The following is an 18,935-nucleotide window of genomic DNA, read 5'->3' on the forward strand; positions in this document are numbered from 1 at the left end:
ACAGAAGAATCCCGAGGAAACTCACGCATACCGTGTTTGTCTACCACAAAATTCACTTGATGCGAACTGGAATCGAACCAGAAGTGAACACTCTATCACTGAGCCACCGCAGCCCGCCTCACTGTAAAAAAAGGCGGGGATTTTTATTACGTATACCTATTGTATATTCTCCGTCAAATGACGTCGATGTAAACATATGGCATTGGCATAAAAGTGATGGGGAAACTATTTAATCATGCGGGAATATTTAATTAAACTCTCCGTCAGAATGTCAATGTAAAAACGCCAGGCAAATTTTTAATCATGCAGGACTTCGTTTTAATTTTTTCTGCTAGCATGATCTCGGAGTAGTTGTAATCGTAGGTATGCATATTGTATACTTTGAGTGAACGAGAAGTTCTGTGATGGTAAGTCTGCTTAGTGGATTCTCTGAACTGACTGAGTTTGCATGCGTTTCGAACAAGCATGGATGGTGATAGCCTGCGGTGGTGAAACTTCTTACAATGAACATAGAATGATAAACTTGACATGGACGGAATAAGCACGACGTGGATGCAATCACCCCGCGGTTGTGAAACTTGTTAAAACTTACATACGAAAATAACCTCGTTTGTTGTAATTAACCGGGCCATGCACGTATATGGCTTGCGAGTGTGAAAATTGTTTAAATACAAAAATTAAATGAAATCTTTAGTTTTACGTCCCACAGTTATGCCGGTTAGGCTAAAGGAAAAGTGATGATGAGAAGTGAATGAGATGGTGGAATGAAGAAAGTGGGAAGAAACGGGAGAACCCCGAGAAAACCCACGAGCACGGTGTTTCTCCACCACAAAGCCCACACGGCGCGAGCTGGGATCGAACCAGGGACCCCAAGCACCGGAGGTGAACGCTCTACCACTGAGCTATCCACCCCCTGTGTTTAAATACAAGTCTAAAGGAAAATTTATATACAGACACACCATGAAATCTTTTCAGAACGAACTGGAAGTTGGTGTTAATTTTATTGCTGCTCGGGAATTGACACTAGATGCCGAGAAAAAAATATATACGGTTCCTCGGAAGATTAAGTTCATAATCTATGTCTAGAAACATCGCCGTAATCTTCGAAATATTTCGTCGGATAAGTTGTAATCGTGGTTCAAGTTTTGTGGACCCGGAATGTGTAAAATAAACCATTGAGAACTGGGATTTCGATGAACCATTAATATGCGATTGTTGTAGACTTGGTGTTTATCGTGATTGGCCTCATGAGTGTATACATGTAGATTCTTGGAGTATAATTGCAAGTTATAACGATAAATGTCTGATTCTTAAACATTAATATTGAGCCATTAAACACACAATATTACTATTTTGTACACTTTGTTTAATAAATGTAAATGAGAAGCGTACAGTTTACTTTCTACACAAATTTCTAAGATGTCTGCTTAACTAACTGAATAATTCTATTTAATTTTTTTGTTGTCATGACGACAACATCAAGAATAGATTACATAAAAACATTTTGAATATTTTTATATATTAACATTATAAATAAATTATTTCATTGTCTTTCTCTTCTTCTATTAACAGAATCTGCCTAGTGTACATTTAAAATACATTATGACCCAAAATTACAAGTAAATTACGATTGTTCAAGTAAAATATACAACATACTGTTGTATATTATGGCGCACGACGGACTTTTCTTTTATCTAATTATTCAATAAAAGGAAAAGAACTCTGGACCGTTAAATTTACATACCTTTTAAGTGCCCCTTGTATATACAATATATATTTCATATCATAATCCACATATATTTCATTATTTTTACACAAAAAATATTATTATTAATTATATTTCTTCATCATTAACTCTATAAATCGTCGATTACAAGGCACGTTAAAAAAAGAATACGGTCAATACTTTAATTCAAGTCCATTATGGGTCATAAAGAGGTTAATTGTTAACAAATTTAAATTATTGGCTTTGGGCATAATAAATAAAGATGTTAATATACATGCATTCTAGGCAAATTGTAATCGGAGAAATTGAACAAAATTTCATTATTTTAAACAAAAAGTAGTTACTACATGAACATATGAAAGTATAAATTATGATTGAATCCATAGTAACATTTAAAGTCAAAGTTCTTTGGAAAACGTATAAATTTGATTTTCATTATTCGTAATTCTTCCATGAAATACGTGACATCAATTTTACATAACTGTCATTACTTACATACGTTTATATTAAAAATATCTTCTTTTAATCTTTAATATTTATATTATTTGCATGAAAATTCGAATAGAACAAGAACACAAAAGCAAGAATTGCTTAAATACGAATTTCTTAGAAAAAACATAAAGTATTAACTTCAATAAGTATTCTTGCATTACAAAAATGCTTTCAAACATACTCTATAACATGAAACACGAATAATGCGATTAATATTGCGTTCTGCAATCATAGGAAAACATACGAAAGTAAAAAAAAAAAATAATAATAATAATAATAATTAATACACTTTTCTTTAATAGAGGTATTAATATACGATATTTGTATCTAAAGTTTTTAAATTAGTTTTATAATCAGAAACTTGATTAGAAGTATTTAACGCTGACGTGGATTCAACCCCTTTCACGTCAGCACAATCTAGTTTAAATTACGTTGACTCATGGCTTCAGTTAAATTACATTGTATTCCACAACCTTGAGTACTTTCTTGGCGATTATGCACTGTTGCAGCATTAGGATTTCTGTTAGTGTAATTACTGCCATCTGTAAATCGATTTCGTGTAAACAAGCGATGATTATTGTTCCTATTGAAATTCCGATTATTTCTAAAATTCCTGTTTCCATTTCTGCGATTAGGTTGCGTCTGATTACCGCTAACATTGTGGCCATTTATTCTACTATTATAACAATACGAGTTAGAAGTATTCTCAGGTTGTATATTTAAGTTGCGAACCGGAGCATATTGTATATGATTACGGCCAGAATTACCCTGACCTCTATCCTGCCCTCTATTACCATTTTGCACTGCAGATTGACTCTCATAATTTTGAACAAGCATAATCAAATGGTTAAAATTGATATACTGCGCAGACATTAATAATTGTTGCAATCTAAAAGGTAATAGAATTCGAATGGAAGCAATGATTCGGGATTCAGGATGATTCGGATTTAATGATCTTAACTCATTATATATAGAGACCACAAATTCGGTAACGCTTTTATGGATCTTGGGATTGAATAGTTTCGTTCTCAACAAGGCATCCCTATTCGCTAGCATAAAATCATTTTCATAATTGGATAGTAAGGCGTTCTTAAAGTTAGAATAGGTACGAAGACTACTCCTAATGGTCTTAAACCAGGTTAAACAAGGTGGCAATAATATGTGTGGTAATAATTTTAAAAATTGAGACTCATCTACGCCCATTAATTCGCACTCATCCTCGAATTTTTCAAGGAACCACCTCGCAGGTATGTCTTCTGGCACACCGCTAAATTTAGTAAGTGATTTTACTTCACTGAACCGTAATGGTTTACCTGTATTAGCCTTCAAACACCTGTAATGGTTACGTTTCTGATGTGATGCTTGCCTCATTCTTCTTTCTCCTTCGGTACTATCTTCATTACAACTCGAAGATTCATTACCTTCAAAAGTTGCTCTCCAACCTTTAGATGTAGGATGTACAGCATTCGTGTGCCCACCATTCCTCACTGCACTTTCGTGAATACATTTTACTTTAATAGAGTTCACTTCATCCTGCAACTGCTTAGTTTGGTTGGCGTATTCATTTACCGCTGTTTCTATAATATCTACAGAGTCTTGAACCTCGGTGAATCTCTGTACTATCTTTTCCATTTCTTCATCATATTGTTCAAATTTGACTGCAATTTGCTGGTTCATCTGATTTAATTGTTGTATTTGCTCCCATTTGCCATCGTTACATTGCTGCAATTGCTCTAACTTTTCGTCAAAATGTTGAGCTTGTTGATTCATTGTTTGGTCTAACTTTTCAAACTGTTCATCACTTCGTCGAGCTTGATCCCTAATTTGTTGGAATTTTTCATCACTTCGTCGAGCTTGGTCCTTAATTTGTTGGGATATTTCCCTCAAGACGTCTATCATATTCTCTGAAGAATTCATTTCAGTATGGATAGTTCGATTATCGGTCACTTCTTTATCCGTGGCACTCATAACATTCCTATTTATTACTTTGCCACTTCTCAAAATAGTAACATTAATGTTAGGCTCAATGTTGGTCGCTGTATTAATCTTCTAAACGACACAACTATTTTTCTCTCTCAGCATTTCGGCACCAATTTATAACGATAAATGTCTGGTTCCTGAACATTAATATTGAGCCATTAAACACACAAAATTACTATTTTGTACACTTTGTTTAATAAATGTAAATGAGAAGCGTACAGTTTACTTTCTACACAAATTTCTAAGATGTCTGCTTAACTAACTGAATAATTCTATTTAATTTTTTTGTTGTCATGACAACAACATCAAGAATAGATTACACAAAAACATTTTGAATATTTTTATATATTAACATTATAAATATATTATTTCATTGTTTTTCTCTTCTTCTATTAACAGAATCTGCCTAGTGTACATTTAAAATACATTATGGCCCAAAATTACAAGTCAATTACGATTGTTACAAGTAAATTATACAACATACTGTTGTAAAGTCCTAGTGTTGAAGATGATATATTTTGTGTGTAATCAAATACACACATTATCGGATAATTAACAAGGGAAAAATTTTATAGAGCTTATTGGGAACTACTATACTAAGTGATGTGAACTATCTCTGAATTCGTGAAGGTTTTATTATCAAAAGAGAAAGAAATCAATATATTGTTTTAAAAATGTATTTCAATATTGTTACTGCTGGTAGTGTTTCATGTGTTTTATGTGTAGTGATGAAAGTATTAATGTGAATTGTTTATTAAAAACTGTAAATGTATACTTACGTAATAATCAGATTTATTGTGATATGTGCAAGTTAAATGTTCTTCATGAGTGTTCTCATCTTCATAATATTGAACATTTGGAGTGAAGTATGTATCAGTTTAAAACACTCTTGTTGAACTGTTGGAACAAGAACATAGTGAAATCTCTTTAATAAACTGTGGGTAAAACTTGTCTTTTTATAAAATACAAAATTTGTTGGATAATTTATACCATTTTCCATATAATGTTAACCTGAAATTTCACCTTGTGTGAATCAAAACAAAATTGATATTCAGGAATATTTAAAATGTCCTAACGAATTTATATTCATACAGTAAATTTCCATTGCTTGGTAAAATCATCACTAGAATATAATTTTTCATCATTAGATTGTTCAAAACAAATTGGCTGGTTAACTTTAAATTTACATAGATTAAATTGGGATAACAAAAACAGATAAACTGTATCACAATACATAAACTTACGCATCAATTATGTGTAAAGATTGCAAACTTTTATTGTAAAGTTTACAGAAAGCCATTTGGGTTACGAGAATATTTCCATTAGTTAATGTTATTGATTTAGAAACAGAACATTTTCCTTCATTAAATGAATTATGTGAAAAAAACATTTATTATTGTTCTTTTCATAGTAATATTGTAAAGAAACAGGATGTGCATATCGTAATGCACAAGAATTGAATTGTTCGTGGAAAAATGAACGATCAACACCATTAACTAATGCATTATCTAGATTGTAATTCTTTTCTTTCGCTTGTTTGTAGGAATTGTAAATAAAAATATTCAGAATTATAAAAAATATTTAAAAAGTATTTTTAAAAAAATGCTTACCGGTACGTGTTTATAATCATTTTATTGTTCTTTTTTAACTTTTTGTTGTCAAATATTTTTCAAATGATTGATTACGAATAATATAATGTAAGAAAAATAAAACAAATAGCATCACAAGACTGATTCATCATCTTGATCAGCCTGATTTTTGTAAAATATATTTTACTATTTTTAGATATTTTTTATATCTCTCTGGAAATGTTCATGACAAGACTATCGAACTTTTTTCATTGATGTGCACTGCCACCTAATGTGATTCACTTGAATCTGATTTGTCTAGATTAATGATGAGGCCAGTTGGTGGTTCCACAGTCATAGATCCTGGGTTAGAATTTATAGAATATTGCATTGTTATTGAAGATCAGCATGCATACAACACAAAGAAATCCGATCAAAAGCTAACATATTGTTTCCAAAATTTGTCGACAGGACAAGCTGGTGAAAAGCGTGTAAAATTACAACATTGAGCAACTTGGCTTTACTGAAAAAAGAAAGAATACTTAAGTAATTTCCAAACTGTCACGTGGACACTTCATAAGTGTTACTCGCAAGGATGTTTGAAGTTCATTCAAGTAACTAAGTGTGAGTGTGCAATACAAAATTCATAGAAGAATTTTCTGTACTTAGAGTTGTGTTACTCAATATACTACCTTAAGAAGGTCACTATTCTCTGCAGCTACAAGCGTATCTTTATGCTGACAACTTTTATATTACTGAATTACTAGCAGCGTTACAGGATCCCTGACGTCAAGGTTTGTTATGGATTAGTTATGCCACAGTTTACAGATGACAGTTTCTTATATTAAAATACATATTTTTATTTCCCTCCTCAATCTTGAACCTGCTTTCTTTTCTTTCTCTGTGTAGGGTGCAGGGAAAAGGGGAGTAAAAGTAAAGGGAACAACAGTTCAAAATTCTTCAGAGGCACATTCAAGACTGAACATGAAAGATGACGCTACATACTGCATGTTAGCCACACCTATACTACAGCAAGTAGCAGTATATGGAATTTATAGTATTTACAAAGAGGGTATCAAGTGAATAAAGACTAAGCGCTAGGAAAATAAAGCTTGCGAATCTCAGATTAAGGAATACAACAAAGTGAAACTAATTAATTTTAACATTTCATTTATTTTCTTGAAGTATAAATGTATCTTTTTAAATGGCATCTTCTGATTGAGTAATTACAAAAAATTTTATTTAAAAAAAAAAGAGAATTGACAAAAATGTTATTAAGCAACACATTTTACAAATCACGAATCATTTTGTCTGCAACTTTGAGAGCGATGAAATTGTTCAGCTGACGTACACGAAGTTTCGACCAGATAAGATGATCATGAAGACCATGGATTTGGGCAGCAGCTAACGCAGAGGCTTCTGGGTATACGACAGTGGTGCAGCCTAGACCTTAAAAGAAGAAAGTAATAACATATGTTGAGATGTAACTGTTACACTCACAAAGAAATAAAATAGAAACCACTATACTAGGACTTCGTATTTTTATCATTCTGTAATAAAACGCGCATAGCACAGAAACAGTTAAATTTACCTTCAAATACTTGTTCATTTTTAATAGGATACAGGATGAGTGATGCAGATGTCTTGTTCAAGTTATTAGTTACGGTAACATAGGAATTTATTCAAAAATAAAACAAATATTTACATATCAATCAATGTTACAAATTAAAGTGATCATAAACTGTGTGTTAAAGCTGATAAGTACAATCAAACTTTCCGTGAGAAAAACTGAAAAATCCAAGTATTATTGAATAAGTAAGTTAATAATTGCGCTTCTTGAAGATACCAATCACCTTGACTATGGTTACTGTATCAGTGGTTTGTAGCTTTCTTATTCAATGTACCCAAATTTGTAAAAGCTACAAAAATTCTTTGAGAATAAGAAAAATAATATCGATTTAATAGTTTATGTTCTATTTTAAATAGTCTGGCACGTTAAAGAATATCTATTAAAGATTTGTTATGCAGGTGATGGATAAAAATACTTGACTAATCGAACTGGTAAAATAACTTGTCCCGGAATCATGAGTTTAAAACTACTAAACTATTTTATTCAGAGCACAACAAAGATTTTGAGATGGCATAGAGAGCAAAGATAAAAAATAAATTTATTAATTTTGGATTATAAAGACTGAAATATTTTCCAAAAATCCTAACTTCAAACATTTTTATTATACCTGATGGAATATTCAATGATGACCAAACATCCTGAGTCACGTTATCTGGCCTCACAGGTGGGCAATTAATGACCGGATACGCTGAATTAGCAGAAATAACTGGACCAAGGCCGTTGCTCCTTCCAGCTACGGCTATGAATACTACAGGAATACCAGAACCTGAGGAGGAAGAAACAGAAATGTTTTAACTGATAAGCTGGCTGATATGCAATGATTTTCAATTCCTTAAAAAAAAAAAAAAAAAAAACACCTAGGTATTTGATGGGATGTTAGTGTGTTAATCATCCTCTGTGTGTCTTTTTCTAGCTCATCAATGCTTAAGGTTTCTCCACTCACTCAAACACTTTTCCAAGTATTGCAAAAACAGAAAACATTACATTTTTGTATTATTTTCTAACACTAACGAAATTGTACCATTTTGGAAACTGTTACTAGTGCTGACATGTTACTAATTTTGTCATTGTCTGATTTATCAAATAACCAGAGACAATAATAATAATACTTATACTACCAGATTAAATACAAGTTTCCTGTCTTTCCATATGTAGAGAGTTAAAACTGCTACGTACAGCAGCCTTATTCTGAGCTACATTCTACAGTAGAGTTGGAATTAGCTTAGTTCTAAAGTCAATTAAATGTAGGAAACTCAAAACAATTACTTAAAATTTCTAAATTAATGACAATTGATTGACACAAAGACATTTCCTTGTTAAATCTTCATACGCACAGTAAATCTAGATTTAAAAAGGAGCACTTTTGCGGTAACAACTGGTATTTAAAAACTTAAATGACACTCCCATTCGGAACAGGACATCGAAGGCTCAAGGAGTTGCAGAGGTTAAGTTCCACATCGACTAGGCCTCAGCACAGTCGGTGACAATGTTGTCAGTACTACGTTTCTTCACCCCCATGCTTTCTCCACGTACCTATTTTACAGAGAACGGGTGAACCCCTGAATCACACTCGAACGAAGGTAGAACGAAAGTTCCCCGTATGCACCAGCCCCACCCAATTTGAGGGAAACGCCTTATTAGCTACGCCATCGGGTCTCTACAAACTGTAATTAATTTTAAACGTCCAGGTAAGTTTTGAGAATATTCCTACCCATGGTGGATCCTGACAAAAGTCATATCCGTAAAAATTAAAATTTTATCGCTAGGGGAAGAAAGATTATATACATAATAATTCCTGTATACAACTTTCTAAAGATTTTCTTTTTCTATAGCTTATAGCGATAAAATTTTAACTTTTACCAACGTAACTTGTCCTCCAATAGCCGCCACTATTTCCTACATTTATTCAACGTAAAAATAACCCAAATTCAAACTCGATCCTAGTATTTGTCTCAAAAGAATAGCGCTAAACTTGCTATTGCTTTCATTTCTCTATGAAAAAATAAAAATCGCCATTAGCTGTGCTTATCACCAGAACAAAGGTTAAAAAATAAAGTAAAAGTATATTAGGAAGCATGGTCACTGTCAACACTTAGTTATAAAAAAAAAAAAATTAAAAAATACAACTACGACTTCTTAATGGAACTTTTACGGTGAGTGAAATTCAAATAGTGTATGAACTTTCATTATGAAGCCTTCACACTAATAAAATTCTTTAGCTTGAAATACATTGTTGAACTTTCAAATTCATTATGTTAACTAGAATGATACCAGCAAAGTCCACTGTTTAGTTTCTATCAGAGTGCAAGAAATTTCAGCAGCTTCACTTACCCTCATACTCAGCGATTATTCTCAACGTCTCTTCTGTTCCTTTGTGAGCTGATGTCACTCTCAACTGACAAGGCATACCTAGGTTTTGACAATATTCTTGGATTTTCTTGCAGTGTTCCTCATCTGCTGGAGAGCCCATGAGTACTACAGTCTGCAAAGAAAAGAAAGGAAAAAAAAAGCTTTCAGTATTCTTTTCTTCATAAATTAAGAATTTTCAATAAAGAAATTAAACATAGCCTTTGCGTGATTCTTTAAGTAACTGGTTGTCAATTTCTTAAACTGAATCGACCATTATGTGCGTGTGTGTTCAGTGAATTTTCCTGTGTTCGTAACGATGCCGTATAAAGAAATGTGGAGATTCACGATGATTAACAGTTATGATAATGTATAATAAAACACATATTTATCATGAAATAAAACGTGAAATTATGATGAACTATGCATACCATAAGCGGAAATTGAACAAACTGATATTTCTTTGACCGCCAGCCTATTGCTTCCAAACACCTGATTTCAAGAATATAAAATTTGTCGAGTAGGAGTTTCTGTGCATTTAAAAATGACAAGTATTCAATATAACAATATCTATTTATCTGTATCAAGTTAGTATTTGCTTTAAAATTATTTATTTTCTTTGCATCCACTAATCATACAACTGCTCACCTGGTAGAACACACTAGTTAACCTACGTCATTCTTGTTTTTTCACCCATTGATATATTTGAGAAAATTAATTATTTGTTTTCTTTGGAATAAACTGGAATTTTATATTAATGATTTGAATTTACCGATTTCTTCTTTAATAAATCTGTTCCAGCAATGGAAGAAGCAATGTATTAATAGAGAAGAAAGTATTTTGAAGGACATAAATCTGAATAACCTCCACAAACAGTGTCATTATATTTAGAAAGTTCGGTTTCTTTCTGGGCAGATCTTATATGTTGAAGATTATATCATCAAATGGCATACACGTGTTGAATCGTATGTCTCTAACGTAGCAATTTTAGAAAATATTATTTGCTCTATTAACAGAAAAAAAAAAAAAACTGCTAGATCTTTTTTCTATCACAATTCTCTTTGAAAGAATGTTCGTTCTTAAATGTTGAGCATCATCATTTTTGAAATATTAACATATTACTTTGTTGAAATAGTACGTTATTACTATGGCAATATAATTGCGGATATTCGTTTCATTGGTTCAAGAAAACTGTACTAAGATGCTATCGAATAGAAATTAACAAGTATAATATATAAGAAAATGATATTGGTCATGTTCATCCGCAGCATGCGGGCAAAGGGAGATGGATTTTCTCCTGGATTTTCGAGAGAGAGAAATTCGGTTCTTCAAAATATATGTCAAAAGATATTAGATTTGCTTACTTACCCACTATAGTATTTAGTACATTACTGTAGTTAATGAAGTTTCGGAATGTGTACTAATAATAATTGTATTATATTAAGTATTAATATGCGTCAAGGTGTGTGCGTTTTGCTTTTGTGTGTGTATTTTATCCCCCTTGGAAAATTTCTGCGAATGTTTTTCTTTTTTTTTTCTTTCTTTCTTTTCTTTTTCTTTTTTGATAATATTTTTTGAGCTGATCACTTATTTAAATGCCTTCGATGCTAATCATTGCTAATCATGCTCGGTTTAAATTCTATATCAAATGGAACCAAAATGAATTCTATTATACTTAAAGGTATACGAAAGGTATATAACATTACGTGAGACACTAAACAAAATTCTCCGAAAATAAAAAATCAATTTCTCAACTCGATAAGATAAAAAAAAAAAATACAGAAAAGTAAATAATAAAAAAGAAGAAAAATTTAATCAGACCTTGATGGTCAATTACGTAACTGAAGTGAACGTTGCACTGTGATTACCAAGGTCTAGTTCATTATTATGAGATTCCTGCCAGGATAACAAAGTCCAAATTTAGAAACAAAAAAATTTACAAAGTTATCTCTGAATTAATACGATAAGTATAATGTTTGTCTATTCCAGCAGTATAGATAGAACCGTGTGTTCAGCCCGACAAAGGTCTTCATGAATTTACGTAACAACCAAACTACCAAATCAGGCCAGTATCCAGGGGGGCTAAATTTTCGCTGCCCCCCCCTAAAATTTTCACAGTAGGCTTCCAAATGAACTATAATATGGTTGGGTCGGGCCCCCCTAACTTCGGCCGGGCCCCCCTATATTTTTGGGCTGGCTACCGGCCTGCAAACCATCCCCCAGTCGGATTGTAAATGGTTTCCCACTGTAATTATTCGATTATTTTTTCAATCGTTTTCTGAATATCACTTTAGTCTTTTTTCAAATTCCAATACCAACGTGAGGAACACATAACATGGCTTAATACATATCATATTGGGCCGATTGGACAAAAGGGGCAAGAAGGAAGGCTTGAAATCTGTTTCCGGGGAATTAAGTTCGTCTTTAAAAAGGATCTGATGACTCCAATTGTTCAGAAAACATCACTCTTTCGCTTTGTTTTACCCTGACAAGTTTTCACATTTGACTGATAAAAATACTTACTAAACAATTCGGTTTCGGTGTAAGGTGTTCCAATTGATCAGCAACCCAAGTAAAATTCCTCTTCACCGTGTCAAGGTCATCCTTTGTTACAGTTGTCAAGTTACGATACACTTGCTTATCCTTCATCAGTCTTTTGTCTCCAGAGGGCCACAAGCGCCACGAATCACTGTCGATTACATCGGCCACTAAAATATCTCCTACAAAAGATACGTATATATTGTTCAATGCAGCGCCTCTCGAGCACCCAGAATATATAGAAAAGGATTATTGTATTATAATAATAATAATAATAATAATAATAATAATAATAATAATAATAATAATAATAATAATAATAATAATAATAATAATAATAACTTATCAACAGTATAAATATTTTTTTTTTTAGAAGATCAATTTCTGAAATAAGTTTAGATCTTTTCTTTCTTTACAATGTTAGTGTTTTTTCATATTCTGAAACCATACAGTTTTTGCTCAAAGCTGTTCGCCTCAGTGAAATAATAATAATAATAATAATAATAATAATAATAATAATAATAATAATAATAATAATAATAATAATAATAATAATAATAATAATAATAATAATAATAATAATAATAATAATAATAATAATATTATTATTATTATTATTATTATTATTATTATTATTATTATTATTATTATTATTATTATTATTATTATTATTATTATTATTATTATTATTATTATTATTATTTCACTGAGGCGAACAGCTTTGAGCAAAAACTGTATGGTTTCAGAATATGAAAAAACACTAACATTGTAAAGAAAGAAAAGATCTAAACTTATTTCAGAAATTGATCTTCTAAAAAAAAAAAAATATTTATACTGTTGATAAGTTACATAATTTTAGTGATACTGACGTACAATTATATATAAAATTTGACAAACTTGATATCATGCATATAATCTAAGAATAAAATAAAATTTAATTTGTGAGAAAAAATGGTGATATATTGCTAAGTGGAGTAGTTACAAAATTTCCTTTCTTAAAATGCTCTATGTGACTTTAAAAAAAAAAAATACTCTACTTGTAGATTTCGTTCCAAATCTTATGAGGTTCATACAGAGAAGTCTATAAAAATTAACGACAGTTGCGATGTTCCACTATGTCTAATACGTAAGAGGTATTTCCTCTTGTGCGATGAACGTAAGGGGTATTTCCAAAGCTTGTGCGACGCACATCAAGAGAGCGTCGTGAAGTACGGTCCACACAATTATAAAACTTGAAGAATGTTGTATTCAGTGATGTATCGCAAAATTCTGTAATTTTTTCTTTCCTCAAAACTAAATTATTCTGCTTATAAATTATTTTATTTATATTTGATTGTAATTCCTGGAAACCCTTTTTTACTTCCTAGCTTTCGCCTCTCCCCTAATGCCTTGTTCACGGAGGATGAAAATAGGAGGAAAAGAAATAAAATGAAAAAAGAAAGAAAAAGAAAAGAAAGAAAAAGAAAAAAGAAAGAAAAAGAAAAAAAGAAAGAAAACACACACACCAGGAAAAAATATATAGGAATAGACTCACTGGGGCAGAGCAATACGAAGAATATTTCGTCTTGGGTGCTAATCACGCATCAAATGATAGTGCAGCATAATGTGCTCAATTTGTGCATTATTTTGTTCAGGCAGGGAAAAGTTGCTAGCTCATGTTGGTGTTATTGTTTTGGTGCCAATCTTGTATATACTCTTAATTACTGTCTCCCACTCCTCGCTTAACCATCTTCTGAGAGTTGATTAAAAAAACAAAAACACCAACGTGAACTGGCAACCTTCTCTAAGTGATGACAGTTTAATTCGATGCCAAAACACACGAATGCACAAATTGAACACAGTTTGACCTGCACCATAATTTGACTAGCAGCCAACACAAGGTGTTCTTCGTACTGCTCTGCCTTGGTGTTTTCTTCTTTTTCTTTTTCCCACCGTCTTTACTGGTTTTCCTCCCGTTTTTATTCTCCGTGGACAAATCCTTAGGAAAGAGCCGAAAGCTAGGAAGTACAAAGGATTTTCATAAATCACAATTACAGGTATGTTACTTCTGTATAATTTATATTTTCCCAGTAATAGTATGTGTTTATATCTACTTCCACAAATAAGTAACTAAATGAAGCAGTAACAAATTTACCACATTTAGTCATAGCTAACTGCTGTCTTCCTCATCTACTTTATTACCTGATCCAAAAATATTCGTTTTGAAACTATGGAAATTTATATAGTTATTGTTGCGCACAATAATATAGCGATATAGCTTAAATTATTTCAGTATTGCAATTAATTAATTAATTTGAAACCAGATGCAAACAGCAATTATTTTCGTCTATTAAATCAGACGTATACCCACTGAAAATAAAAATGAAGCTCCAAAAGGAATGGAGGGAACGAAATGAAACTTGACGTGTTGCAAGGCCATATAAGTTTATTCTAATGAATACAATATTAGATCAATCTGATAGTGGGTTTGGCTGTACAAACGTAATACATGTTGCATATCAGTAAGTTTTAGCACTCCCTTGGGGACTGATACATGCGTTGATGCGGTTTAGAAGTGAGCTTTATAAAGTTGTCGAATCGTTGCTTGAGGAAATCAATCCATAGCTGCTGTAACAGCGACTCGAGATCTTGCAGATCGGCACTGAACTTAGCATCCTAGCAGGTCCCAAATCTGTTCAATTAGGGAGATCAGCTGACCTTGCTGGCCAGGGAAGCACCTTAATATGATGTAGCCAGTCCATAGACACGTGCATTGTGTGCTCGAGCGTTGTCTTATTGAAAGATTGAACCAGCGTGCTCTTGTAGGAGGTGTAACACATGCGGACGCAGAATTTCACCCATATATATAGAGCTGTACTGTCAAGGTTCCGTGAATTACTATGAGAGATGACCGAAAAGTCATGGTTCCTATGCCATGTGCCGTTTCATAATATTGAGTGGATATGACCTCTTCTCTCGGCACCGCCACACACGTACACGATGTCATCTGTCGTAATGCAGAACCGAGACTCATCACTATACATGATTCATTGCCATTCATGAGGATTCCATGCTGCCTCAGTGCCACACCACTGTTCACGTTGTCGTTAATGATTATCTACGCACGGGACGGTGCACCCGCAATCCAACTGATACCAGTCGTCGAGACATGGTGGTGGATGACACAGTGTGTTGTAGAGAGTAAACTAGTTGGGTCCGGATGGCAGGCGCAGTCGTCACAGGGTCACGTAATGGTTCGCGCACAATGCTACAATCTTCTCGTGTTGTGGTCTGTGGTGGTCGACAGGAACATCAGTCGTGCGTTGGTGCCTCCACATATCCACTGGTCCTAACATCGGGCCACAGTGACACTGGAATGTTCCACTGCTTGGCAATCGCAAAAAAGCTTAGCTCGCGTCGTGGAACCCCATGATGCGGCCCCTTTCGAATGCCGTCAAATACTGTCTTAACGCGGAAACGAGACATTATGTATTTGTTGACTTTTATGCACTGTGCTAACTCATTCTCACACTTCACAACTGACTGACATGACCTGGGCTGAATTCCTTACTGTTGATATTATTGTCTTCCTGTAGCAATTTACGATGTTCCGATCTTTGAAACTCTAATCGTTAGCGCTAGATATCTACCGAATTACAGTTGAAACCACTGAAAATCCTGATATATATATCTTTACGCTATATTCAACCAAAATAATTTCTTTTACGAAAGTTATCTTATAAAAAGAGGAGTGAAGGAGGAAAATCCTTATATTTGACTGATTTCAAGCATTGGGGATTATATGAAAATTTAAATAGCCTTACGTCAAATTGTGTAAAAATAGAGTAATTTTTACGAAAGTTATCATAGAACATACTTGTAAAAAGTCAAGGGGATAAGGCCTCTGGCGTGGGAGACCCGGGTTCGATTTCCGGCAGGAGCTCATGTGGTTCGGATTGCACGTTAATTAGTAGGTTCCGTCTCATATAGCCTCGCCGCTGAAAGGGACGTTAAACTCAAAATCAACTCAACTCAAGGGGATAAAGTCTCACTCTCGTTCTCGACTGATTTTACAACAAAAGTAGCGGGAAAGATTGTAAAACCTCAAAATGTATGTGCCATATTACACGAAAATCTAATATTTTAGTGGAAAATATCGTCGATCATATTTGTAATCAATGGAGAGACAGTAATGTATCTCAGGTTAAGAAGCTAAATTTACAACCCATTCTTACGAAAAGGAGTCAAAGACAATATACATAATATTGTATCAAAACATAATGAGCTCTATGGTAAGTAGAATTTCAAATAAAATCGAGGAGCGGGGAAGTATATCCAGTACTTTATTCTTTAGTAACCTAAGGGAGAGGAAATAATTGGGAAGCCTCAAAGAAAATAAATGACAAATTACATCAAAATCGAACACTTTTTAAAGGAAAATTATCATGGAACGTATATTTTAAATTGGGAGCGGTAGAGAGAATTCAGCCTTTCACATTCTTGGCAGATTTTAACCGCAAGCTGTGAGGATGGTACGAATACTCTAAAGAAATTATATATTGTGTATCGTCTTGTCGAATAATTTTCCGTGTTTTATATTTAAAAATCATCTTCACGTACATAAGAAATTTAAAACATAAGGTGGATTTTATCCCATTTTACTCCTTTATTCTTATTTACTACCTACAAACACAAAATAAGGTTATTTCTGCGAGTTGAAGGAAGGGATCTACCAAATTCCATTAAAATGGGATAAGTTTTACGGGAATTATCGTGCGACAGACGAACACACAAATGCTAATGGGCTCGATGATAGAGCTTCGCTATCCTCACTTCAATTTATATCATATATCGATCAGAAGCATTTTTAAAATAAAGATTTTAATATAAGAAACAAAAAGGACATGATAATTGTAAAATGGAATCTGAGTTTTACGTCCCACGGTTATGCTGGCTAGGCTAAAGGAGATGGTGACGAGAAAATGAATGAAATGGTGGAATGAAGAAAGTGGGAGGAAATAGGATAACCCCGAGGAAACCCACGCACACGGTGTTCGTCCACAACAAAGTACACTTGGCGGGAACATGGTTTGAACCCGGAACACCATGCACCAGAGGTGAACGTTCTATCACTGAGCCACCGCAGCCCCGACATGATAGTTTAAATCAGTGAAAGAAATATAGTCAATGCAGTATAATCATTGGACAAGTGGGCCGGTGGCTTGGTCGAACTGACTGACTGGCAGGGTTTAATGGCAACGTCCAACATCGAGGCTGAAGTCAAACATTTATGTACGTAGGCTCTTCAATATTATCTGCTGGGAAATTTGCATAAAAAATAAATAAAAGTAAAAAATAAAATAAAAAATAAAATAAAATAAAATAAAGGCGGCATCGGGGAAAACTAGTTTGGTTCCCTCTGACCTACCTAATTTTTATGGCAAGCCCAGTGTATTTTGCATATTATGGTTGTCAAGTTACTCGTAAGTCATCCTTGGTAATTTTTTCGCCCCTTTAATTAGCCCAATCATTTTTGCTACTGGGGGAAGATCCGCCTCTGACTGACTAGCGACCTAAATTTGTCTTCTGAAATTATATGAAAACTACAAATGTGTATGTTGTTAAATGTTATATTCTACTTTCCATCAAGCAACAGAACCGATTTTTGAACAATGATAAATTGAAAACAGTCTCAGGCAATGAATATTAACCCTGTTTGGAACAACGTCTTTCTTCGTTCCAAATTAATAACGTAGAAGAACGCAAGAAAAGAAAATATATATATATATATATATATATATATATATATATATATATATATATATATATATATATATATATTAATTTCTTCATTTGTTACCTCTAGAATCCACTCCGAATTCGATTTTCATGTCAATCAAGGCACAATTCCTAGATGCCCACGCTCTCTCTAGTACTTCGAAAACGCAGATCGTTGTTCGTCGCATGATATCGAATTCGTCTTTGCCGATTGTAATCCCACCAACTTTGAAGCCAGCTGCAATCACCTGCTCCTCGCTCCATTGCGGGTCGTGATTGGCGTCATCCTAAGCAATTAAGACAGGACGACATGAAAGAAAAACTCAAATATGTACTTTAATCCCCAACAAACTATTCCCTAGTTTATTTACAATTTAGTTTATTTGAATTTCATTTCAGCACCAAGTTTTCATGACACGAGGTTTTTGTACCATGTGGGTAGGTTGCAGATTAACATTATTATTAGAACTAAAGAGGAGAGAAAAAGATGTTCCAGAAAATGCTTTTCTACCAACTTCCACTTAACAGCATTATTTTGTGATATTCTTTCATTCTTTCTTTGTTCATCCACTTCGCACTTTATCAGTCAGAGACCATTACATAGGAGTTGTCAAATAATATTACGATATTTCAATATAATTGCTATTATATTAATTTTACAAAGTATCGCCCAAATATCCATTAATGTCATAATACATTTTGTAACATAAAAAATTGAACAGTTCATTTTTGAATTTCGGTATGGTTTTAGTATCCTTCAAGTAAGTCGGGAGTTTATTTTACAACTTAAGAGACATAGGAAGGACACTTCTTTTTGGTGCACGTATAATTCTGGTATGATGTGAATGTTATTTTTTTACCATGTGTTGTATGAATGTACACTCATGTCCAAAATTAT

The 18,935-nt window shown here is 33.2% G+C and overlaps 1 protein-coding gene and 1 long non-coding RNA gene across 4 annotated transcripts in view; one reads left to right on the forward strand and one right to left on the reverse strand.

Moving 5' to 3' along the window:
• Positions 1-18,935, forward strand: part of LOC145681073 (uncharacterized) — a 179,855-nt gene that overhangs the window by 155,933 nt on the left and 4,987 nt on the right. The window lies entirely within an intron of this gene.
• Positions 6,920-18,935, reverse strand: part of Paics (PAICS bifunctional enzyme) — a 90,767-nt gene continuing 78,751 nt past the window's right edge. For all 3 annotated transcript variants that reach the window (XM_081752429.1, XM_081752428.1, XM_081752430.1), the window contains exons 4-8: positions 18,120-18,324; positions 12,266-12,462; positions 9,728-9,878; positions 8,004-8,162; positions 6,920-7,215 (exon numbers count right to left, since the gene is read on the reverse strand). In XM_081752429.1, coding sequence (XP_081608555.1) covers positions 7,055-7,215; positions 8,004-8,162; positions 9,728-9,878; positions 12,266-12,462; positions 18,120-18,324 — 873 coding nt within the window. In that variant the 3' untranslated portion in view covers positions 6,920-7,054. The remainder of the gene's footprint in view (positions 7,216-8,003; positions 8,163-9,727; positions 9,879-12,265; positions 12,463-18,119; positions 18,325-18,935) is intronic.

This window comes from Thermobia domestica, chromosome 3 (genome assembly GCF_964235325.1).
Source record: "Thermobia domestica chromosome 3, izTheDome1.hap1.1, whole genome shotgun sequence".
Lineage (NCBI taxonomy): Eukaryota > Metazoa > Arthropoda > Insecta > Zygentoma > Lepismatidae > Thermobia > Thermobia domestica.